The sequence below is a fragment of the Schistocerca piceifrons genome, chromosome 5, assembly GCF_021461385.2.
Source record: "Schistocerca piceifrons isolate TAMUIC-IGC-003096 chromosome 5, iqSchPice1.1, whole genome shotgun sequence".
Lineage (NCBI taxonomy): Eukaryota > Metazoa > Arthropoda > Insecta > Orthoptera > Acrididae > Schistocerca > Schistocerca piceifrons.
Genome location: NC_060142.1, coordinates 540,377,418 through 540,403,580, shown reverse-complemented (window position 1 = coordinate 540,403,580; position 26,163 = coordinate 540,377,418). Strand labels below are relative to the sequence as shown.

General features: G+C 40.8%; 1 protein-coding gene across 5 annotated transcripts in view; it reads right to left on the bottom strand.

The window, feature by feature from the left end:
- LOC124798006 (1-acylglycerol-3-phosphate O-acyltransferase ABHD5-like) overlaps nucleotides 1-26,163 on the bottom strand; it is a 102,758-nt gene that overhangs the window by 29,425 nt on the left and 47,170 nt on the right. For all 5 annotated transcript variants that reach the window (XM_047261195.1, XM_047261196.1, XM_047261197.1 and 2 more), the window contains one exon: nucleotides 16,622-16,739. In XM_047261195.1, coding sequence (XP_047117151.1) covers nucleotides 16,622-16,739 — 118 coding nt within the window. The remainder of the gene's footprint in view (nucleotides 1-16,621; nucleotides 16,740-26,163) is intronic.

Genomic DNA, 26,163 nt, shown 5'->3' with positions numbered 1-26,163 from the left:
CAGCTGTACAATGTTTAGTCCTTGTGTAGTAAATAATTGAAAGTGTTCCTGGACTTTATGTACACCCTGTATATAGTCAATTTCCACCAAACACAGACTGTTAGTTTCCGAAGCATTGAAATTGAGATCACCCTGCACTTTTGTAAGCCAATTATAGCTCGTGTCACGTGAACTCGCCAGCCGCTAATAGCAGATATTCATCACGTTTACATGGGGCTCCCAAAACCTCATTTCGTAAATCGATCTCCCAATACAGCTCCTGGGTAGTCACATAATCACTTCAAAATCAATTCTGCAAATCCGCTTCTGTTTGCCTGTTTTCCAGTTCCGCAATCGATTTTTGCTGCCATGTAAAGCCTGTCAGTATAGAAGCATGCTTGGGCTGTCAGGTTTCGTCTTGTTTTTAAAAATTTCTACTAATATTGACGGAGTGGCTTTTTGTACAGTGAAGGATAAGTAGAAATATTACACTGAAGCTGTTTATACCTCGTGTAACTGAAGAGGAAAAGCGATTGTGCTGCCTAGATCATAAACTACATCTGCTGTTTTCCACAGGTGCCATGGTTAACTGGGCTAGCAAATCCGCTTCAGACCTTAACATGTAAACACAACAGCAAAAAAACTCCGTTTTCGTCTTTTGAAAGATGTGTTGGCATGTAAAAGTAGTGATTTAGAGCACAGGATACGTGAAGTAGTCAGCCTGTAGCAACATCACTGTTAAGTAGTGCGAACACACAAGGAGAAGTTCATGGTTTAAATTAATGTACATACAGTAGCTACAAGAAAAGCTAAAGTTTCACATATAATATGTCTTTTTTGCAGGTGTTAGACTTTGATATATCACACAAATGTGCCAGTAAAATTTTAGGTAATGACGTAAATGTCTTGTCTTCTGGGCTCGAAATTATTCTAAGTGACTAGCCCTCAAAGTGTTAAGCTTTAAATGAAAATCAAACGCTCTGTGATTTAAGAAATTTGAAGCACGTTCACACGTGAACATAACTCATATTGCGTAAAATTAAATGTACTTTGACAGTAACGTTGTGGCCGGGCGGTTCTAGGCACTTCAGTCTGGAACCGCGCTGCTACTACAGTTGTAGGTTCGAATACTGCCTCGGGCATGGATGTGTGTGATGTCCTTAGGTTAGTTAGGTTTCAGCAGTTCGAAGTCTAGGGGACTGATGACCTCAGACGTTAAGTTCCATAGTGCTCAAAGCCACTTTTTTTTTTAAAAGTAACGCTTTTCAAACGGCAAAGTGCAATATTTTCCGGCGACCTGTTAGATTTCGTTTTAGCAGTTGTCAGAGCGCGCCAGAAAATGGCTTACTGTGCCTGCGAAGCCACGATGACGTAGGTAGCCCATGTGTTCGTACGTATCGGCATTAAGAGATCTTATATTACGTCATAAACGAAACAGGACATCAGAGGATACCCCAAGAGCATCGGACTTTTGTAAACCATACTAAAATCCGTAATTCGGCTTAAAGAGCACATTCGTATGTCCAAATTCACAAAGAAGTAGGTCCCAAGCTGATGTTAAACCTTTCAGTGTGGTTTTCAGAATGTACATTTTTCTTGAAGTACCAGTACTATATTCTCATGTTTAGTTCTATGGCATAATGCCATACATCGCAAAAAATAACAATGTGCATTTGAAATTCTGCAAACAGCTGACACTAGCGAACAGTGTTTCAAATAAATTGGCAGCCTCAGCAGAAAAGGTTAATTAAAGGCAAATTTTTTTAGCAAATCAACAAAAATAACTTCAATGTTCTGCAAGGCAATTAATACCCGACTACCAAAAATCTGGAAATAAAATCAAATTAGAAACTGAGACTAAAACGTATTTTAGCCTTCCATAATTATGTTAATATTTTAATTCTCCTGGCCACAGAAATCCGATTTGTTTTTGAGAGCTGTAAACTAAGAGGAAACAGCAAAATCACTAAACATAAACACGGTTCACGTGAAGACTACCCCTCATCCCACTATAACTCAGGCTGCTCTGCGCATTGCGTGAATCTGGCAGCTGGGGTGTGCCAGAGAAATGTTTCCGTGTAGCATTTGGCTGCTTGTTTCTGCTGTTCGTACAGCTCGTGTCCAGTCACCTTGAATACAGCTAACAGTCGCACTTCAAGTAGCCAGAAGTGTGAGAGGGTACTGCTCATACTCGACTCACCTGCGCATGCACATAAGCCCGCTGGCAACTTCTCAAACAAACCTAAGGTTAACAGTTGTGACGTCATGCCCATCGGAAGCAGTTTGTTGTGAATTATTGCAGTCTTCGTCCTAAAGCCTTCTACAAATTTTGCTGTTGGCCGGTGCTTGTGTGTGCGCTGTGTTTTGTTGTCCTTCGCAACTTAAGTTTTATTTTTTCTTCCTCATTTACATTTTATTGCTGCAGTATTATGTTGCAGTAACATTCTTTGTTAGAGTTTCAGTTCTTACCAATCAAAACTACAAAAATTTAACTGAAAACTAAAACAATGAAAAAGTTCCAGAATTCTTTAAAATTCACGTTTTTCTCCCGGATTTCTCCCGGATGAAAAAACTCCCGGGTTTTTCCTGGTTGTCCCTCTGTTTAACTCCCTGTTAACAGAAATATCATTTTGTGTATTTGCTTCAATCCTTATATGGAATTAGTAATTTTTTGGTTCAACAAATTAAAAGATAATCAGCAGGCTTAGTTTAAAATTATTTGTTCACTGTCCTGTAATGCACTGCACCAGCCAATACGCAGTCCGACTGTGAATGCTGTTTTCGAACACAGAATGAGTTGGTTGACATTAGTAAAGCAGCCAGAAAACAGCTGTACTTTCCATGTGCAACTATGATGATGTAGGAAACCTGAGCTCGATATTCATTTGCCTTTTGTCACATTTCTGTTTGGAATTTCATGCATAGTGGGACATCACATGACATGTGCAGCACTGCAGCATGTTGTTCAGAGAGGACATACAGTACGAAGTTATTGTACTTGGGGCAATTGTTTTATCATATCTTATCCAGATAAGGAATGCAAAATAAGAAAGCAGCCCGTGGTATACTGATCATTTCAAAACTAGACTCCACAACTCAAAGTCCTTAATATTTTGCTACTTGGTGACCATAACATAGATTTTTTTCTTTTTTTTTTTAATTTGTATTTTGCAATTCCTAATTTCCAATTAGGTTTACATCCACACAGCACTGCAAAATACTAGTAAGAAGGAATACAAATTTCTAGTTAAAAACAGTTATTTGTATATGCTAGAACTAAGGACAGTAAGTTTTTCGTGACTTTTCTTTTCCAAATGGTATAAAAAATTGACAAGGTTATCTGTAAAGCAGAGACATGGTATAACCAGCAGTTTATATTCTTCTCAAGGAGTAAATAAATATAAAGCCTTGTGGGAAGTTATAATAATAAAACACCGTTGCTGCCACTCTATAACTTACCAAAGAATGGTGTTCTGTTAATTTAAGACATAAAAGGCACAAATTAAGAAGTAAATTACACCTAGAGGATGTACCAGGCAAGTGCTGAAACATGTCTTGTGATCGAAAAACATTGTGTCTCACAGAAGGCACGCCTGTAATATTCTGCTACAGATGGCAATATATTTAAAACAAAGCTTTTTATTCAGTACTAATGACCAAATGTGCCTGCTTAGTCATCTTTGAGAGAACATTTACATATGTTCATAAATGTATAGCATTAGTAGATCTTACAGTATATCATAAAAGAAACAGGACATCAGAATACTCCAACAACATCGGAATTTCATAAACCATACTAAAATGCCTAATTCACCTTAAAGTGCACATTCACATGTTCATATTCACACTGAATTATTCCCCTACCTGGTATTAAGCTTTTCAGAGCAGTTTTTGGGATGCTAGTATTCTTGGAGTACCAATATACTGTTCAAAAAATTCCAGAACATTCGTAATTCCACGCCAATGGTGTGTTGGAGCGAAATGCAGTTGCCATCCCTGTGTAATGTGTAAATGGTGCAAGTTTCATTGTTGTATGTCTGTTGGTTTTTGTTCAGTGCTGTATTGTGTAGAATATTGTGTTGCACAGTTTGTTGAATCTCGAAATGGCAGAGTTACCGAGGAGCAACACATCTGCATTAAATTTTTCATGACACTCAAGAAAACCTTTACAGAGACACACCAAGTGATTCACGAAGCCTACAGTATGAATGCTTAAGCAGTCCTTAGTGTTATGAATGGTTAACACAGTTTAAAAAAGGCTGGACAGAAGTTAAAGATGACCCTCGTACAGAACTCCCTTTGATGTCTACCAACGATGCTCAAGTAAGGAACGTCAATGAAATTTTGTGTGCCACTCGAAGACTGACTATCCAAGAGACTGGAGAAGAATGCAATATTTCAGTCAAATCATGTCATTAAATCCTGACACAGCATCTTGGAGTGCATCGTGTTACTAACAACTATGTACCACAGCCCATGAGTCACGACCAGAAAGACCTTCGCCTCACAATCTGTGAAGAGCTTTTGGATCACACAAATGAGAACGAGATGTTCCTTAAGAGAATCATCATTGGTGATGAGATGTGTGTCTACGGTTATGATGTTGACACCAAGGTTCAATCTTCACAATGGGGCAGGAAAGGTTCACCAAGACCAAAGAAAGCTGTCTGATCAGGTCAAACATCAAAGATATGTGATAGATTTCTTTGACTTTGAAGGATTAGCTCATCATGAATTCATGCCACAGGGACAAAGTTTTGTGAGAAGGAAGTGGCCTGAAATGTGGCGAGGCAATTCATGGCTCTTGCATCATGATTACGCACCCACACATTCATTCCTGTTGGTATGTGACTACTGCACAAAAAACGAAATTACTGTGTTGCCTCATCCTCTGTACTCTCCAGATCTGGCTCCTGCAGACTTTTTTACATTTTGAAAGTTGAAAACCCTGTTGAGACGATGAAGATTTGCAACGATAGAAAAGGTAAAAGAAAATTTGCAGACAGCACTTCGCAAAATCCATCGAGAGGTGTACCAAGACTGCTTTTGCAGGTGGAAAAGGTGTTGGGAGAGGTGTATCAGTTGTGGAGGAGAGTATTTCGAAGGAGACCATGCACAATAAGTAAAAGGAATGGCAGAAAAATGTTGTGGGCAAAGTTTCGGAATTTTTGAACAGACATCGTATTATCTCTCATGGTTGGTTCTGTATTATGGCATTATGATATATGTGCCAAAGATGAAACACTTGAAATTCAATGAACAGTGGAAACCCCCCAGCAGTGTGGAATAAAACATTTTGTTTCACAGAAATTGGCTGCCTCTGCAGAAAAGATTAATAAAAGCCAAATTTCTTTAGCAAACCAACAAAAATAAGTTCATTATTCTGCAACATGATTAATGCTCAATTGGCAATGATGTTGAAATAAAATAAATTCAGAAAAATTGATACTAATAACATATTTTAGTTTTCCATAAGTATGTGAATGTATTTTAATTTAGTTGATAGCTCCCAGTCACATAAAGCCAATTCGTTTTTGTTTGACTTGAGAGTTGCATACAAAGACATAACAGCAAAAACATGAAATGTAAACACGGGTCACATGGAGACTACAACCTCACTACAACTCAGAATGCTTTGCGCATGCACTTATCTGGCAGCTTGGGCAGGCTAGAAAAATTTTCCCAGCTAGCATCTGGCTGCTTGCTGCTACTGCCCACACAGCTAACAACCACACTTCAAGTAGCTCATATGCGATTTCAGCTCTGTGCATGCGCGCAAGCCCACTGGCAACTGATCAAACAAAACTAATGCAAACAGTTGTGAAGTCACGCTTGTCGAAAGCAGTTTGTTGTTACTAAGTATTGCATAGTTTCCATGCTAAAGCCATTGACACATTTTGCTATTGACAGATGCTAGTGCGTGCTCTGTGTTTTGTTGCAAATGGTGCATTTCCTTTGCAATTCGAGTTTAATTTTGATGTTTTTTTCTTGTTTGTGTTTTATTCCTGCTGTATTATTCTGCAGTTGCAGGCTAAAGTAAAATTCTTTGTTAGAGTATCAATTATCAGTAATTTAACTGGAAACTAAAACAATGAAAATTCCAAGAATTCTAGTCACCTCCATCATGTACACAAAAATCTCATGGTTGTTTCCATTTTTGGAAGCACTCCTGGAAGTCCACAGGGTGAAGGGCGCTCAGGACCCATTGCGATTCCACTTGGACATCCTCAATCGAGTCAAAATGTCACCCTTTCAATGTGATTGTCATCTTCGGTAACAGTAGAAGTTGCACAGGGACTCCACATAAATAATTTAAATAACAACACCATGTTTATAAGGAAAGAGCACTGGAAAGTCACATGGAAAAGATGATCAATTGTTCAGATTTCAGAGGAAGTTCTTCACACACACACACACACACACACACACACACACACACACACACACACACACACACACAGAGAGAGAGAGAGAGAGAGAGAGAGAGAGAGAGAGAGATCATCATCATTAGCCCTACCCATCAATACAGAACCAATACTGAAAATCTACCACATAAGGCAAGGCATTTTTAATTTCTTATTGGTTTTACTGCTAACTCTATTCACAACACATTTCAAAGATAGTATCCCCATAAACCATTGAATGCGCCTGCACAATTATATCATTGTATGACACATAGTTCAGGAGACAGGACGTCATAAAACACTGAGATGCAAGAAAAAAACTACATTCTCCTAAAACAGAGCCCAAATTACCCAGACTACATACAATGGTTAATAATGAAAACACTTAGTAATTTCTGACAAACTTTGAACATAATTTCAAACCTTTTCTAAACATTTTCTCAATTATATGTGTAACATCAAATATTTAAGGCCTCAACTCATTTGGAAAGTGATCAGAAGTTTGACGTTGTTGTATCCAGGGGAGTTCAATTCTTTTAAGAATTGAGCATTTACTGATTACTTACTATCTGGAAAGAAGCACTATGGGGTTAAGAACCACCTACCTCTCAAAAGAGGAAGGGGCTGCAATGAAAAGGAGGCAACCCTGAAGCAAGCACACTCAAGAACATGTGGACCAATTTCAACCAATTCTGTTAGGTACGTGACTTATTATTTGCACAAAAATACTATAGCAGTAAGCATCTCCATCACCACTATGGGTGGGGGGTGTTGATGAGAAAGGGTGACAAAAAAATTCTCAAAAATTACCTGTTACTATTTGTTTCCTGTATTTCCTTTACTTGGAATACTTTTAAAGGTATAGAGTGTATTTTTCTATTTTTTTTTTTTTTTTTTTTTTTTTTTTTTTTTTTTTTTTTTTTTGTGCTGTTCAGTGTATCAATCAGGTCATGAGAATGAGCACTGTCATGAGCCAATTATTTGGTAAACATGTTTTGGGACCTAAGATATAGACACAAGGCTGAATACCACACACAAATTTAAAATCCTCTCTGGAGTCTTGTGTTGTTAAACAGCAGAGCATCTGACATATTCAACACACATACATACCGAGTGATCAAAAAGTCAGTATAAATTTGAAAACTTAATATATCACGGTACAATGTAGATAGAGAGGTAAAAATTGACACACTTGTTTGGAATGACATGGGGTTTTATTAGAACAAAAAAAAACATATTGCTAGGCACTGTGAAAGATCTCTTGCACGAGTCGTTTGATGATGATCGTGTGCTCAGCCGCCACTTTCGTCCCCAGACCTCAGTTCATGCAAATACTGGCTTTGGGGTTACCTGAAGTCGCAAGTGTATCGTGATCGACCGACATCTCTAGGGATGCTGAAAGACAACATCCGACGCCAATGCCTCACCATAACTCCAGACATGCTTTACAGTGCTGTTCACAACATTATTCCTCGACTACAGCTATAGTTGAGGAATGATGGTGGACATATTGAGCATTTCCTGTAAAGATCATCATCTTTGCTTCGTCTTACTTTGTTATGCTAATTATTGCTATTCTGATCAAATGAATTGCCATCTGTCAGACATTTTTTGAACGTTTGAATTTTTTTGGTTGTAATAAAACCCCATGTCATTCCAAGCATGTGTGTCAATTTGTCAATTTGTACCTCTCTATCTAATTTATTCAGTTTTCAAATTTATACTGACTTTTTGATCACCCGGTACTTTCAACATCTCCTCCTAGGCCCCTGGATTGATTTCAGTCAAACTTGGTACATACATTGCTTACTATCTGGAAGGAATACTACGGGAGTAAAAACCACCAACATCTCATTGGGTGGGGTGTTGGACAGACAAGGGGGGAGAAGGTGGACACTGAGAGGGGGATGAGGAGATGACAGAGAGAGGAGAGAGGAGGGTGATGGACCAATACAAGACTGGAATAAGTAAATACCTCACATACGTCAGGTTTCTCGGCTAGTATATTTTAAAGATGTGGGTACATATGTTCCACATCTCCTCCTTAATCTCTAAGAATGATTTCACACAAATTCGGTACACGTATCACACTGACAGCATTGTAATTCTGTCAGAGACAGCAAAGACCTGGAAGGGCAGTTGAACGGAATAAACAGTGTCTTGAAAAGAGCATATAAGATGTACATCAACAAAAGCAAAACAAGGATAATGGAATGTAGTTGAATTAAATAGAGTGATGCTGAGGGAATTAGATTAGGAAATGAGACACTTAAGGTAGTAACAGAGTTTTGTTATTTGGGGAGCAAATAACTGATAATGGTCGAAGTAGAGAGGACATAAAATGAAGACTGACAATGGCAAGGAAAGCATTTCTGAAGAAGAGAAATTTGTTAACATCAAGTACAGATTTAAGTGTCAGGAAGTCTTTTCTGAAAGTATTTGTATGGAGTGTAGCCATGTATGCCAGTGAAATATGGATGATAAATAGTTTAGACAGGAAGAGAATAAAAGCTTTCGAAATGTGGTGCTACAGAAGAATGCTGAAAATTAGATGGGTAGATCATGTATCTAATGAGGAGGTACTGAATAGAATTGGGGAAAAGAAGAATTTGTGGCACAACTTGACTAGAAGAAGGGACCGATTGGTAGGACACATTCTGGGGCATCAAGGGATCATCAATTTAGTAGTGGAGGGAAGCACAGAGGGTAAAAATCGTAGAGGGAGACCAAGACATGAATACACTAAACAGATTCAGAGGGATGTAGGCTGCAGTAGTTACTCTGAGGTGAGAAAGCCTGCACAGGATAGAGTAGCACGGAGAGCTGCATCAAGTCAGTCTCTGGACTGAAGAGAACAAGAACAACAACAACATCGCTTACTGTCTGGAAAGGTGGATAAGAACCACCTACCTCTCAAAGGAGTGGAGATAGGTTTGAAAATGAGATGTTGTAGGAGTTGGACAGAGTGAGGTGGGAGAAATTGGACAGACAGAGTGGGAGTAGGAGACAAACAGAGTAAGTGGATAGAGAGAGAGGGGGGGGGGGGGGGGGAGGAGATGGACAGAGAGATAGGGGAGGAAGGGATGGACAGAGAGAGGGAGGATGAGGAAGATATGAAGAAGTGGGCAGAAGAGATGGTCAGAGGGAGGTGACGAGGGGGGCGGGGGAGGAAAGTGTAGGAGGCAGGTGGAAGACAGAAAGGGTTTGTGGGCAAATGGGAAAGGAAGAGGGTGTGAAGAGGCAGGTGGGAGAGGGAGAAGGTGTAAAAAGGCATACAGAAGTGGAAGGGGGTATGGGGATGGAAGGTGGAACATGAACTGGTTGTGAGAAGGCAGGTGGAAGAAGGACAGATTGTCAGAAGGCAGGCGGAAGAAGTAAAGGTTGTGACGAGGCAGGTGGAATAGGGACAGGATATGACGAGGCAGCAGATGGAGGAGGGACATCGTGTGATGACGCAGCTGGAAGAGGGGAGAGAAATACAAGGGGAAAGGTTTTACAGGGGAAAGATTTAAATTTTTCCTTATTATTTTGATGAAACTATAGCTAACATCTACTATCGTGTTTTTGGGAGGGGGTTAGCATGCAACACATGCCACATATCAGCTCATCTCTGAAGCACCAGAAGTAATTTCTAGCAAAATTGACACATGAGGTGTATCCATAAAGTAAGTATCATTTCGTTCGACCACCACCACAGCAATAGTGTTGCAGTTCTGCACATTCACATTCTTCTCGCTGGTTCATTATATCTTTCGATTGACATCATTACAGCTGCATTGTGTTATGTTTACATTTCTTAGTGATCGTTCAAAATGTTTAAAACCAGTGTCTGTGAAGCGTATTTTGTGATACAGATTTTGAACACAGAGAATGTTAAGCCAGGTGAAGTTCATCATCAACTTGTAGAGATTTATGACAAAAAGGTAATGACTGATGGAATGTGAGAAAGTGGGCGAGACAATTCAATAATGGACAAATCAATGTTCAAGATGAAGAATGTTGTCAATGATGGTTTGGTTGAGAAAGTGAATAAGAAAATTCCTTAGAACAGACAGTTCACAATAACAATGCTTTGCTATTAAGTTTACACTCAAAAAACTGTTTTGTATGAAATTGTCAGTTTTGCATGAGAATGTCACAAATCGCTTATATTTTCACAAATTGTGTTCCCGCTGGATTCTGAAAATGCGTATGGACATCCACAAAATGAAGTGCCTTGAGATTTCTTATCTGATACAGTGATGAGGGAGATGAATTCTTAAACAGAATTTGACCAGTGATTGTTATGTCACTTCAGAATAAAAAAAAAAAACAGTCGATGGAGTGGAGGCACTCACAATCCCCGAAAAAACAATTCGAAACAATGCTGTAAGCACAAAAAACATTTGCACTGTGTTCCTTCCTAGATTTGAAACCATCAATGCAGTACAATAATGTGAAACACTGAGAAACAAATGGTGTGGAATTCTCAGACAAGATACTTTGTTACTTCACGACAACACACATCCCCATTTTGCTGGTGTCACTCAAAACCTGATTCACAACTTATTCTTGAACTTGAAGTGTGATTTTGGAGGAAACTGCCTTTTGCAGTGATGATGATGATGCAAAAAAAACCATGTTCAGCAGTAGTAGTCTTCACTGATGGTATCTTTCTATGAGGAGTGCATAGAGAAGTTGGTTTACCACTAAAAAAAAAAAGTCTGAACAGTGGTGGCGACTATGTAGAAAAACAGCTTAAGAAATGCTCTCTTTCTTAAAATAAATTTTGGTTAAAAAAATTTTTTTATGAGTTCTTTCTCTAAATGATACTTTCTGGACATGCCTCATATATCGCTTGCAGCCTGGGGGGGGGGGGGGGGGGGGAAGCCTGTTGTGCCAGTTGGACCCCCACAGCCATACAGAGTGGGGGAAGAGGGGTGGAGTGACACAAAGCAATTTCAGGATTACAGATCATGCCACTTGAATGAATACCACAGCTAAATTTTACATCTTCCCTGCAGCACAGATTCAGACGAAAACAAGTGCACACCAGTCCTTCCCATGAGATTTCACTCGTGTACACATTCGCCACATACATTGTACAAATCTCCTCCACCCCATCTCTGTATCCACTTCTGCACCTCTTCCTCCCTACCAATCCTCTTTCTGCCTCATCCTCACATCTGTCCATATCCTTTTCCTCACTCTTTCTGTCTCTCTATCTCCTCCTTCCTCCTCTCTTGGTTCACCACCTCTGGCCTCTCTTTCTCTGAGCACATTGTCCTCCCCCACGCTCTGTCCATATTCTTCTCCTCCTTCCCTTCCATTCGTTTCTCTATTGATCTCAACTATCCCCCCCCACCCCCATGATGTATCTGCATGTGTAGCCCCTGGAAAACCGATCTGTAAAGCAGACTGACACTACTCTCACAATATGCCTGTCATGCAGGGCAGCCAAAAAATTCCAGACTGGAAAGCTGTTTCGTGCCCTTCATGTGTAGCTGCGCTGCATAGCAAGTCAATAAGATAGGCCTCTACTACTCCCACACAACATGCCTATTGTGTAGAGCAGCCTACATGTCAGGGATTTAAAGTGTCCCCCCCCCCCCCCCCCCCCGATCTCCTCTATTATTATACTAGTCTTTTCTCCATAGCTTTGCCCGCACATGTGTTCGATGTGAATGGTCTCCTCACCCTTCTCTCCGGCCACCTCTTTCTTTCCCTATCTTTCTGTACATCTTGTCTTCCCCCACCTCTATCTGTACATCTCCTCCTCTGCCATCTCTTTGTCCATCCTCACCTCTTCTCTCCCCAATTGTCTGTCACTTTCCTTCTGCCTCCACTCTCCCTGTCTGTCCATCACCTCCTGCCCCCTCTCCCAATCCTTACCACATCTCTGATCATCTCTTCCACTCCTGTCTCTATGCCCAACTCCTCCTGCTCGCACTCTCCCTATCTGTCAATCATCTCCTGCCTATCCTCTCTTATCCTCACCGAATGTGTGCCCATCTCTTCCACCCCATCTCAATGTCTATCTGCCCCTCCACACCTATGTCCTCCTACTCCCACTCTCTCTATCTGCCCATCATCTTCTGCCCAGTCTCTAACTATCCACCTTGCATGTGTGTCCATCTCTCCCACCCTCACTCAAAGTCCATCTGCCAGTCCACTGTCTATGTACTCCTTCCCACACCTCCATATGTCCATTTCTCCTGTCTCTGTTCCCACCCCCTCATCCCCCCTCTCCCTGTCCATCCCTCCAGCTCCCTCTCCCCCTAACTGTCTCCTCCTGCCCCCACTCTCTATCCATCTTCTCTTGGTCCCCCCTTCTGTCCAACCACTCCCCTACCCATCTCAACCATCACCAAGCTGCAGCCATCCACTCCTGTAGCCCCTGCAAAACACGTCAAAGCAGGTCGATACTACTCTGACAACACGCCTGTCGTACTGGGCAGGGGCTTCAGTACTGTTTTTTGTTCTTAATGTGTTGGCTGCCCTGCAAAACAGGTCAATACTGCTCCTCCACAACACATCTGGCATGTGGGAAGCCTACACGGCAGAGGGTAAAAAATCATCTTTGCCGGTACCTCTCCTCCTATGGGAACAAGCTGTTCTAACACACACGCAGTGCTTAAATTCATTGGTTTGCTGTCTGTGTACCAAATTTGGTTGAAACTTATGTAGAGATTTGGGAGATGCTGGACATGGATACACACTTGGTACTTTTTATAAAAGAGAAAGTTTGTGATGAAGCAAACTGGGATCTCTCTACTTTCTCTCTTGTTTTGCCATCTGCCCCCTTAAATTCATTTTATCTTCATTTTTGCCTAATTACAATTAACATGCATGAGTATAATCTGCATTTCCATAAAAGAGAAAGTTTGGCCCTCAGTCTTAAGGAATGTGGCACCAAATCTAATTTTGTGCTTAGTTTTGTGTATATAATTAATTTCCTAATTTATTTTGACCATTCCTAGTTAATATCTTTTGCTACAGATCATTATAGGGAGATATCAGTAATTGTTACATGACAGATACTATCGTTGACTTATAAACAAATATAAATTCTGTACTAATTATAAATTTCTGGAAGAAGAACTACTAGGATACTTAAAAGTATTTATTTGGCTCTATTCAAAAACATATTAGCAAAGCCCACTCTTAATTAATACCAAAATAATTACCTGCTTTGTCTAAAATATTGTTTGTGTAACTATATCTGTTAATTACATTATTTAAACCAATATGTGGCAGAAGGAACTGTTAAAAAGAAGGAATTTTTTGATGTATTTAGATAATTGAATGAGTTGTTTTAATTGTAATTTCTGTAACTTAAACATCGAACAATGTATAGTTTCGGTGCCTATTATTGTGAAGATATATAAAGGACCAATTTTTGGTCCTGAGACCATCAGTCCATGGCCGATCTTCAGATGTGAAACATGTATTGGTTAGATTAACAACAATGCATCAACTTAACAGTGGAGTAAGTGTAACAAAAATAGGCTGTTTGTTAGAACAAATGATGACAATGTCTGTTTAAAAATAGTGTCACATGTACCATATTATTCTGCAAGAACTTTACATTTATGTGATTACTCTGCTATTCACAATTAAGTGCCTGGCAGAGGGTTCAATGAATCACCTTCAAGCTGTCTCTCAATCGTTCAACTCCTGGACAGCGAGTGGGAGAAACGAGCACTTAAATTTTTCTGTGCGAGCCCTGATTTCTCTTATTTTATAGTGATGATCATTTCTCCCTATGTAGGTGGGTGCCAACATAATGTTTTTGCAATCGGAGGAGAAAACTGATTCCTCTTATTTTATCGTGATGATCATTTCTCCCTATGTAGGTGGGTGCCAACAGAATGTTTTTGCAATCAGAGGAGAAAACTGGTGATTGAAATTTCATGTGGAAATCCAATCACAATGAAAAATGTCAGTAAGACGATCCAATTAATAGTTTAGTCCGATTGTCAAGAATAACCTCTACCCATAGTATTTTGCAGGAACTATCTACTTCAATTTCACTACAAGGCAAACTACTTCTGACAACAATACATACTCCACCACCACCTGTATTTAATCTATCCTTTCTGAACACTGTAAGATTGTTTGAAAAAATTTCGGCTGAACTTATTTCTTTAGCCAGCTTTCTGTACCTATAACTGCTTAAGCTTCAGAGCTTTCTATTAGGGCTTGGAGCTCTGTTTCTCTCCCAACACAGCTACGACAATTTACAACTAAAATGCTGATTGTTTCTACAACTACCTTACTGTGTTTTACCTGCCCCCTTTTAGACGGATGCCCTTTCTGTGGTTTCCTGGGACCCTCTAACCTAAAAAACTGCCCAGTCCCTTCCACACAGGCCTCACTACCCTTGTAGCCATCTCCTGTGTTTAGAGGACGCCTGACCTTTTAAGTGGAACCCAGAAACCCACCACCTGATTGCACAAGTCAAGAAATCTGCAGCCTACACAGTCACAGAACTGCCTGAGCCTCTGATTCAGACCCTCCACTCAGCTCTGCACCAAGGGACCGCAGTTGGTTCTATCAACGATGCTGCAGATGGTGAGCTCCGCCTTAATCTCAGAAGCAACACTGGCAGTCTTTACCATTTCCACTAGCCACCCAAAACCAGAGAGAATCTCCTCCGATCCAAAGCGACACACGTCATTGGTACTGACACGGGCCACCACCTGCAGTTGGCTGCACCCTGTACTCTTCATGGCATCCGAAAGCACCCTTTCCACATCCGGAATGACTTCCCCCCGGTACGCACAATGGCTTTGTTCCCTTCCTCGGCAGCCATGTTCCTAAGAGGCCCCATTACATGCCTAACATTGGAGCTTGCAACCACCAGCAAACCCACCCTCTGTGAACGCCCAAACCCTGTGGGCCGAAAAGCTTCTTCGGGAACAGGGTGGACGACTGCATCTGGTTCAGAGACTTCGTCAGCCACAGATAACGCCCCAAACCTGTTCATCAAACGAACCAGGGAGGCCCTACGATCGGCCCCACGGAAAATCTTTCACTGCCTGCCAGACATTTGAATGATCTCCCACTCGACTGCAGGTGAGGGGTCAACCTCAGCGCAGGCAGTACTCAGGGCGGGCACAGCAGTGTATCGATCGGGGGACACGTGGGTCGTGCGCAATGTCCCTTGCATCCCCGCGTCCGACCCTCCACAGTGATGACCCTTGGCAGCAGCCTCAAGCTGTGTAATGTAAGCCAACACTGCCTAGAGCTGTGAGCGAAGGGTCACAAACTCAGCTCGCATTTGTACACAGCAATCACAGTGCCTATCCATTTCTGAACTCGCTCCTGTTTGAAACTCATAAAGATATGTAATAAACAACTGCAGCAGGAGCTCGCGGTGCTCTCTCACTGACGGTGTAACTAAAAATGCACATGTATATGTACATGTAAATTTAAACTGTGTGGTTAGGTTTTCTACTGCTCATAGATGTTCAATAGCAAACTATTGTAGCAGTATGCTGATGTTGCCTGCAACCTATTAATGAGGCTTATCAACATTTACCAATAGTGAACTGGCAATATATTTGTGTAATATTGGGGGAGCTGTCAACAGTGAAAGTAAAGAACTGTGAAACGCAATTGTGCAACTGTCAGCTACATCATTTACAGTAGTTAATGTTGAAATTCCACCCCCTCATTTTTCAGCTAGTATAACAATGCAGTACATTGACATCGAGGACTATCACTGAAGAAATAAAGCAGGCGAACGTCACAAGTTCTGTTGTTCCAAAGTAGCAACCTGGATGTCTGAAGTGGAACTTCGGCCAAAAGCTACGATTTTTTGACATCACTACATGCTTGTCCACTGCTCATAGCCTCTCCTACTTGGTGAGTAATGTTTGGCATCATGTACAGATTACATTCCACAAAAGAAAGGAAGATTGGGGCTTAACATTCCACGGGCAACAAAAACACAAAAGAAAGTCAATAACATCCGGTTTGAAGAGCTACCATAGAATTCAGTTTAATGATTGCAAGGAAGCCATGGTAAAGCTAAATATGGTTGTCGGAATTAAAATAAGACTGCATGGTCAATTGGTTCTTTTGTAATAGTTGACTTTAAAATGGGAATTTCTTTTTCTTCTTTTTCCTTACAAAGAATATTAGTTCAGATATTTTGCACAAATTATATATTCACCTTATTTTCAGCCAGTGCTGTGACCTGGTAAACAACAGTAATACTACAAATGCATGACATTGCATGCTACACTACTTACGTAGGATATTGAGCATTGCATTGGTAAATGTACTGAGGGATCAATTTGACGTCATCTGAGAGCGCTGTTTCAAATTTTCTCGTAATATCTGGTCTTGCCTTTTCAATTAGCCACTGACCTGAAATGATTATTAATTCTTATTGCAAAATCAAATTGAGAGCTATAACTCCATTATATTTACACAGTGGCATTTAAGTTTAAAACAGTTAAACAACCATGTATCTACCAATACTCATCACTGGACCTGTATCTGAAATCAGATATTTCTCATAAAAAGGCAAACAAAACAAGCTATTTTATCATAATATTGTGCTAATGATGTTTGTATCCACTCACTTGACCAAGAATTAGTTTTGCAAACAGTTATCTTCTTACTCAGAGAGCTATTCAATATGATGAGCTTAATATATAGTGTTCAAACAAATTTTAACATCTTTAATACCAGATGGTATATTCTAATTCTGAAATTTCATAACACTTGAGAATGTAAGCCCCTGCTAGTTATTTATAGCATAGTCCATGGATCATGGCTGCCACCTCTCATTATGATGTGGAGAGAATCTAAGAAGTATAGCGATATGACACCAGTTTACATATTAGTCTTTTATGTAAACCTTAAAATACATTTATAACAACAAAAACCATCAATTATTGATGAAATTATTTAATTGGATGATTAAAACATGTACTCATCATGCGTCAGCAGAGCGCACACATAAAAGACTATTGTAATTGGCAAGCTTTCGGAGCCAGTGGCTCCTTCTTCAGGCAGAAGGGTTGAAGGGGAAGGGGAAGGTAGAAGGGTGAAGGGTGAAGAAAAGGACTGGGGAGGCTGAGGAAAAGGGGTAGATTTTGGGAAAGTCACCCAGAACTGCGGGTCAGGGGAGACTTACCATATGGGATGAGAAGGAAAGACTGATTGTTGGGGACTCTTTCTAGATCTCTCCAATCTTTTTCCTTCACTCTTCTTCCTTCCCCTTCCCCTTCGACCCTTCTGCCTGAAGATGGAGGCACTGGCTCCGAAAGCTTGGCAGTCACAACAGTCTTTGATGTGTGTGTACTGCTGCCACTTAAAATATGAGAGTCATCCACAAAGTAAGTTCCGTTTCTATTGGTGGCAGCGCTACGATCGCAGTTCCGAGCATGCGCGGCAGTTACTCCGACTCAAGGAGAAGACATGTGCACCATTTCCAGATCGCTGCTGCCAATGTGTGCTTTGTGGTGCTTCTTTACAATGTCAGCCGTAATTGAAAATGCTGCCACGTGTGAAATCAGATTTGTGATTTGTTTTCTAAATGCAGAGAAAGTTAAACCAAAGGAAATGCATCGGCAAATCTGCGAGGTTTTCAGACAAAATGCTATGAGTGATTCAGTGGTTAAAAGATGGGTCAGACTGTTCAAAGAAGGACATGATCAAGTGCACGAAGAAGAACAAAGTGGACGCTCCTCTGTGGTTACTGATGAACTGGCTCACACAATGTGCTTAATCTTAAGCACAACCGTAAGTTTACACTTAGTGCCCTTGCTATGGAAGTTCTGCAAATCTCATGATCACTAATTCATAAAACTGTTACTGAAATTTCAAAAACTTAGCTCACATTGGGTACCCAAAATTCTTACTGAACAACACAATAAACAACGCATGGGCAGTGCACTTCAGGTTTTGACACGCTAAAATGAAGAAGGTGGTGGTTTTCTTTATCAGATAGTCACGGGGGATGAAATTTGGGTATCGTATGACACCTCTGAAACAAAACTGCAATCAATGGAATGGAGGCACACTTCATCCCCAACGAAGGTTAAGCCTAAGCAAATCTTGACACCTCGAAAAGTCATGTGCACCATTTTTTGGAACAGAAAAGGCATTTTGCTGACTGATTTCTTACCATGGGGCCAAACGATCAATGCACATGGTTACTGCGAGACCATTAAGAAATTGCGCCATGCAATACAGAACAAGCACCGAGGATTACTGTCAAAAGGTGGTGTTTTTTTCCATGATAATGCCCAACTTCACATGGCGAATGTGACCAAACAACTCTTACAGCAGGGACGGCCACGGTGTGCCAAACTGCATGCGTGTACAGATGTGCTGCATGCGTGCCATCCAGGGCTCGGTCCGCCTCGCCACTACTCGGCTTTCCTCGGTTTTTCGCGGCACTGCTCGGCACGACACGACATTAGACTAGCAGTGCGATGCGACATCTTTTCATCCGGCATAGGGTGCATTAGTTGATTCGTAGTGGCAGCCATGTTTATTCCTCGCTATTTGTTAGCGATTTGTAGGAAGTTTATAAGTACTGTACAGTGGTTGTTGCAATGGAACACACGCTCACAAAGAGGTGGCATAGTGACACGTCCTGAGCCTTCAGAGCTGAATGGGAATTGCAATATTTTTTTCGAAGAGAAGGATGAAAATTCTCAATGTCTATTATGCAGTCACATACTTGCCGGGCACCGCAAATTTGCAATAGAACAGCATTATAACACCACACACAAAGAACTTAATGATTTAGTTGGGTTGATAGATCAAACAAGTTGGCAGAATTAAGAAGACGTAGTGTTATGCAGCGAGACGGACCGAATGCGAGTACCACTTACAAATCTTTGTGTTTCTGATGTTTGTATTTGTACATATTTGCCGTTAGAATTCAAAAGTAGAGTTCACTCAATTTTTGTTTCCTTTTTTTTAGCCTGCAACCGAACTTAGCGACCTGTCTTTAAGAGCAAGCTATAAAATAGCGCTCAAAATTGCAAGAGCGAATAAGCCTTTCAGTGATGGTGATTTCATCAAGGAGTGTATTGTTGAGGCGGCAGAACTCTTGACGCCACTGGAAGTAAAGAAGTTTAGTGAAATTAGTCTTTCCAGACAGACAATAGCTCGCTGCATAGCTGGTACGGCAGCGGATGTCTACAGGCGGTTAATCGATAGTGCCTGCAAGTTTATTGCACTCTCAATTGCTTTGGATGAGTCGACCAACATTTCGGACACAGCAAAACTAGCGATTTACGTTGGTGGAGTCGACACAAATTTGCATGTGAAGGAAGAACTGTTAGATTTAGTACCAATGAAACACACAACGAGGGATACAGACTTGCTAAAAGCAGTTGAAGAGGCAGTTGAAGTCGTTGGCCTGAATTGGAAAATGTTAGTTTCAGTCACCACAGATGGAGCGCCAGCAATTCGAGGTGCTCAAAATGGGCTTATAGCATTGTTGCGTAGAAAACTAGGACAATCGACAGAAGATTTGTATGGAATTCATTGTTTTGTACACCAAGAAGCTCTTTGTGCTAAGTATGCAAATTTGGAGCACGTGATGAAGCTGGTAGTCACCATAGTACATTTTTTGAAGTCGCATGGCTTAGTACACAGTCAGTTTCAACAGTTTCTCATGGAACTGAACGAAGAGTACGGAGATGTTATTTACCACTGGGAAATACGTTGGTTAAGTCGAGGATCATGCCTCGAAAGATTTTTCAATTTAAGACTCGCTATTGTTGAGTTCCTGAAGGAAAAAGGAAAGGCAGAGCCAAAATTAGAAGATCCAAAATGGATTGCAGACCTCGCCTTTTTAGTTGATCTGACTGCACACTTGAACGCTCTCAATAAGACTTTGCAAGGTGAGTAGCAGCTTATTTCTGATCTGATGAAAAAAGTGGATGCATTTAATAATATACTCGAATTGTGGAAGGAACAACTCATGAAAATGAATACCACCCATTGCCCTACGCTCTCTAAAGACAGAGAGAACACAACTTCTGATGAAAATCGTTTCTGTGTTGGAGGAACTACAGGCACAATTTTCTAAACATTTTCAGGACACTGCCAGTCTGCCTCAGCAAACACTGGCCCACAGGTTGCTATAGTACAAGTCAGACTCCAGGCAGCTACAAATGGATACAGCTGCGAGCTGCTCGTCACTCACGCCAATGTGTGGTGGTCAATGATTCCACTTTGACAAATTATGTGACTTGTTCTACTAATCACATTTTCACATTTTCCTTCACTCAGAGACATTGTTCAAACCAAACAGCTCCTCTGGCTCTATCAGGCTATATACTCCTACGGACTGACTGCGTAACCCACTGCAGAGGTGGTGTGGGTGCTTATGTTTGCTCTGATCTAAAATCGAAGGTAGTAAGTACACTGGATGCAAATGGTGAAAGGGAAGCAGAGTTCTTGTTTCTTTCAAAATAAATGTATCTAATCAGAAATCTTTAATTGAAATAATATTTAAACCATCAAAATTGATGCTTTATCATCCTTCCCATCAGCACTGTCCTCACTAGTGCCACAGAATGAGCAGATAATCATTATGGATGAAACAAATACAGACCTGCAGTTAAAAATCTCATTCTGCAGAGAATTTAAGCAGACTGTTCCACTTCAAATATGTGAGTATCAAACCTCTGGAGATAACCCATCACACACCATACAGTCACACCTTTATGCATATAATTACAAAGATGACAGATAAAATAATTCACACTATTCAGACTTCTGCTCCAGAACTTTCTGCTGACAGTGTTACAGTTTTAATGTACTCAGTGCAGACAAGAGGAAAATCTCACACAGTAACCTACAGAGACTTAAAAATATTTAACATGATGCCCTACAAATGATTGTTCAGATATTCCATGACAGGATAAAAGCAATGAGATGGCATTAGATGATCAAGTCTGAGAATTTAGTCGCAGGTATATTGCATTCTATGAAAAATGTGCCTCTAACGTTCTGTCCACATATAGAGAGTTCACCCACAACTGACAACAGAACTATGCCAAATAATGAATAAATGTTATTCTGCACACAGAAGTTTCAAGCAAAACCCAACCTGTCAACTATATGAAGTTAGCGGCAAAGCAAAGTGAAGTGCAGCACACCTTCCACAATCACAAAAGCTAGCCATGCCAGATCTGTTGCACACAGTGTGATGAATTCTGCAGCATTGCGGAAAATACTGCACACCTTCAGCATAGTAAAAGCAAACTCTGATATTCTTTTTCAAGCCTCTGCTGATTGAGTGAAGGATTTTTTCCCAATAGCAGTCAATTTTCAATTTGTAATAAGTTATCAGCCACAATGTGGAAATTTCTTGACAAATGCATTGTTCTTAAAACATTTTCTACATGTCCAGTGCAGAAAGTAATCACAAGAATCCCTTCCAGGGCAGTAAATGACAAAGTCATCATGCCTTGTAAGTCCAAAATGTTTCAAGACTTGATTAATAAAAAACAGAAACGTTAAGACGGTGGTTTCAATGCTTAAGCTGTTTACGCAGTCTCTTCCCACATGAGTAAACACACAGAACATTCATACAACCAAGTGAAACTAACAAAAACGTCCTTCTTTAGGAGGTTATTCAACTTCTGTGTCACAATCACCTTCTTTGGTCTCAGTGAACTGTCAGAGGCCCATTCTGAACTTTCTTGTTTTTGGTACATTCATATTTTAACACCAAGTCTCAAAACCCATTATGACTTTTTTGCAGGAAAGAACTGTCTGCATTTTGCACTTCAATCAAGTCGCAGTAGATGTCCATGTGTCGCTGTTTTTATTCAGGTGACACGGTGTGCAGGACAAACTTTGCACACACTTTTCTCTTCATCAAAACATTCTGGAGACTATACTGAATACTTGATTTTGACATGTTCAGTTCATTGTTCCATTGCAATGCAACAACACTGATGCACTATAGCTGCAAGTCCACTACTTAACATTGCTTGCTCACAACGGATTGGTTGAATGTACATTTGTTGTTTACAGTTGCTAGTTCAAACTGTCACAGTAGTTACTGCACCCACATTGTTTAGCCATCAGGAGTAAAACCAATATCAGCACTTTTTGGATGGACAGTGTAGGTATGATTACAAACATTGTCGATACTATTATTGCAGCCCTCACAGACATCTTCAATCTTTCTCTTGTTAGTCATACACACTCTACTAAATGGAACCACAGCTTAATTCAACCAGTATTTGCAAATAACCCAAAATCAAAAAGTGATTATAAGTCAATCAGCATACTACCTGCAGTATCTAAAATCTCGGAGTACAGTGTTCATAAACAGATGACGCATTATCTCAAATCTCATAAAATCCATGATAAATCCTATCAGGATCAATTAGAGGGCCCAAACCAGATGAAGTGGTAGTTCCCCACAGGGGGTGGTGTCCAGAAGTCCCCAAGCAGGAAAAAAGGTGGGTTAGGTGGCGTGGGTGGGGAGCGGAGGGGTGGGGGGGAGGAGGGGGTGTTTGATTAATGTGGTCAAGTCAACATAGCTAAATGGCTTGCCTGGAGGAAGATAACGTAGCAAATGGTAATCACTGAGGTTGACTAGGTACGAAGAGGAACTAGTTCACTGACAACATCTGTATGAACCGAAGTGCAGATCTCTCCAGATGCCCTCCTGGGACCAGCACAGTTCTGATCATATGCACAAAAACCACAGAACATTGGAAAATGGTTACTAGTGAAGTAGGTTTCTCGGAGAACAAAGAAAACTGCAGCAGAAGAGGAAATTTGTTGCAGTTCCTGCAGAAGACAGCAGCACCCATTACAATTCCACTGAATGATCACGCGACTGGTGACCCCGGTTAGGCGAGAAGAACCCCGGAGGACCGGTCATGCCACAGCATCACAGCCTGTCATCAGTGAGGAAGGAAACACATCCGCATACATCGGTTCAGGAGCCGAATGTGTAGGGAGATCTGGCACTTCCGGGGACAATAGAGGAGCATTGTCCTGATTCTGATTCTTCTTCTTCTTTTCCTTCGTAACCTTTGGTGGGCACAATTCATTCAAGGGTCTATCAGCATTGAGCATGGGGACAGTTGAAGAGCAGACAGCTCTGGGACCCGAAGGCCATAGCTCGTTCAGCCACTGTTTGGTGTCAGGCCTTCAGTATAGATGTTGAAAGAACAGAGAGATTCGGAGAAGGACCCCTGTCACTGGTAGATATCGAAGAAAGAGAGTGCTTCTCTGACTAGATGTGTGAAGTGGTTCCTGAAGAAGGTACTGCAGGAACTGTGGGAGAGGTGGGTGCGGAGCATCTGGTTTGGGAAGGTTCAGTTGGGGGTGGGGGCGGAGGGGAAAAGGAGGGGGGGGGGGGTATAGGTTATGATGTTAGCAAAACTGTTCATTATATCCACAGGGTGTAGGCGTTCATATTTCTTCCATGCCTCAGTATACAACAGATGATGAACAGATTTGTATTCCTGGACCTCCTGTTCTTTCCTGAAAACTGGGCAAACTGCAAATGTGGAGGGTGATGGTTTGTGCAGGTGACACAGAAAGGTGAATGTTCCCAAGGACTACCTTCATGGAGTGACCATCCACAACTGCCCATTCTGGGCCCACCATGCAGTGGGAAGACATATGCCTAATGTGCAAACATCTGAAGCGCCTCATAGTTGGCACAATATATGGTTTCACATGACATATGTGCACCATGACCTTAACATTCACCAGAAAGATATTCCCTTCAAATGCTAACATAAAGGCACCTCCATCTATATGATTTATTGTGAACCCTCTTGTACATACCTTATAAAATGTATGCCTCACTGTAGGAGATTAGTCTGGAGCTCCTCATCTGTTTAGAGTGTAAGATCCCTGTGGAAGATAGTTCCTTGACCACTGTCAAAGTTTTATGCACGGTAGTATCACTGGTATGACACCTAGATGATCACATGTGTGAATAGCTGCAGATTGGACAGCAGAGGAAGTTTTAATTAATAGTGAACCATATTGCATAGCCCCCCGAGACTCGACTTCCCCAAATCTGTCTTCAATGTTCTGGACAAAAAAAAATAATGATTTCATTGCAGTAAAAGTATTCCCATCAGACCAAGTACATATTAAGTACTGGGTGAAGTATTTTGCTCCCAAACATTTGGCTTCTCCCTCTTTCCATGGTGTAACCATGGAAAGAAATGCCATGGGGTCATATCTCTCTGCATTATAATAACCTTTCCCATCTGAAAAGACTGCTGGGGGCTTGTAACGGTTCCGCTTGCTTTATTTCTTCATTTGTTGTCCTCAGTGTTGACGTATTTGCAGAAAAAACAAGGGGTGGATGTGCAGTATTGTCTACTGTAAATGATGTAGCCGACAGATGCACAATTACGTTTCACAGTCTTTTATTTTCACTTTTCACAGCCCCCCCCCCCCCCCCAATAACACACAGTTATATATGGCCAGTGCACTATTGTTTAACTTTCCATAAGCCTCATTAATAGTTTGCAGGCCAGCATCCACATACTGCTACAATAGTTTCCTGTAGAACATCTACAAGCATTAAAACCTAACCACAAAGTTCACAGTTCTTGAAATCCAGTACATAAGGAGCAGTCACTGTCATTGTTTTTACACACAGTCTAATTGTTTAACACTTATTCCACAGTTAAGTTGAAGCATTGTTATTGATCTAACCAACAAAGGTTACTCGTCTGAAACTTGCCCATGGACTGACTGTCTCGTGACCAAAAATCGGGCCCTTATATATCATCACAATAATAGATACTGAAACTACGCATTGTTCAAAGTTAAATTTACAGAAATTACAATTAAAACTTAACTCATTAAATTAACTGAATACATCGAAAAATTGTGTCTCCTTAACAGATTCTTCTACTGCAAGAGTTAGGCCAAATTATTTGTTTAAATCATGAAATTAAGAAATATCTATATGCAAACAATGCTTTTGACAAAACTGACAAATACTTGGGCATTAATTAAGGGCTGGCTTTGTTAACGTGTTTATGAATAGAGCTAAATAGATACTTTAAGATAACTAGTTTTTCGTCTTCCAAATGTTTATAATTAGTACAGAATTTATATTTGTTTATAAGTCAACAACAGAATTTAAGTTACAAAACAATTACTGATTTCGCCCTAAAGGATACTAACTAGGAATAGTTGAAATAAATTAGAAAATCAATTACATACATAAAACTGAGCACAAAATTAGATATGGTGTTATCTTCTTTAAAACTGAGGGCCGACATTTCTCTTTCATGAAAAATGCAGATTATATTCACATATGTTAATGGTAATTAGTTAAAAATGAAAAAATGAATTTTAATGAGGCAGATGGCAAAACATGTGGGGAAGTAAAATTGTCCCAGCTTGCTTCATCACAGGCTCACGGTCACCACCTGAAGAAAGCTGAATTAGCTTTATGTGTGAATCTTCTGCTATGGTAACACCCACTCCAAATAGGGACTCTCCCCACAGGTACCATCCGACTGCGGCAATGCTTACCTGGTCACTAAACCACTGCCCAGAGCCCTGTGCTCCAGCCATGATGGGCACATACTCCTTGGCTTGCGTGGAATGTTTCCAGCTCAGGCATCAACATTGCAATTCCTGCATGGTCAGGAAAATATGACCGTGCAAATACTTAATGACCTCCCCCACAACACAATGGCTACTATGCTGCATTTTTGACATAGTACCTTTGCAAGAAACGAAGGGTGCAAAGAAAAAAGGCAAAAGAGGTGGAAGATACATCACACGGGGTGACCTTCCCTGTACGATC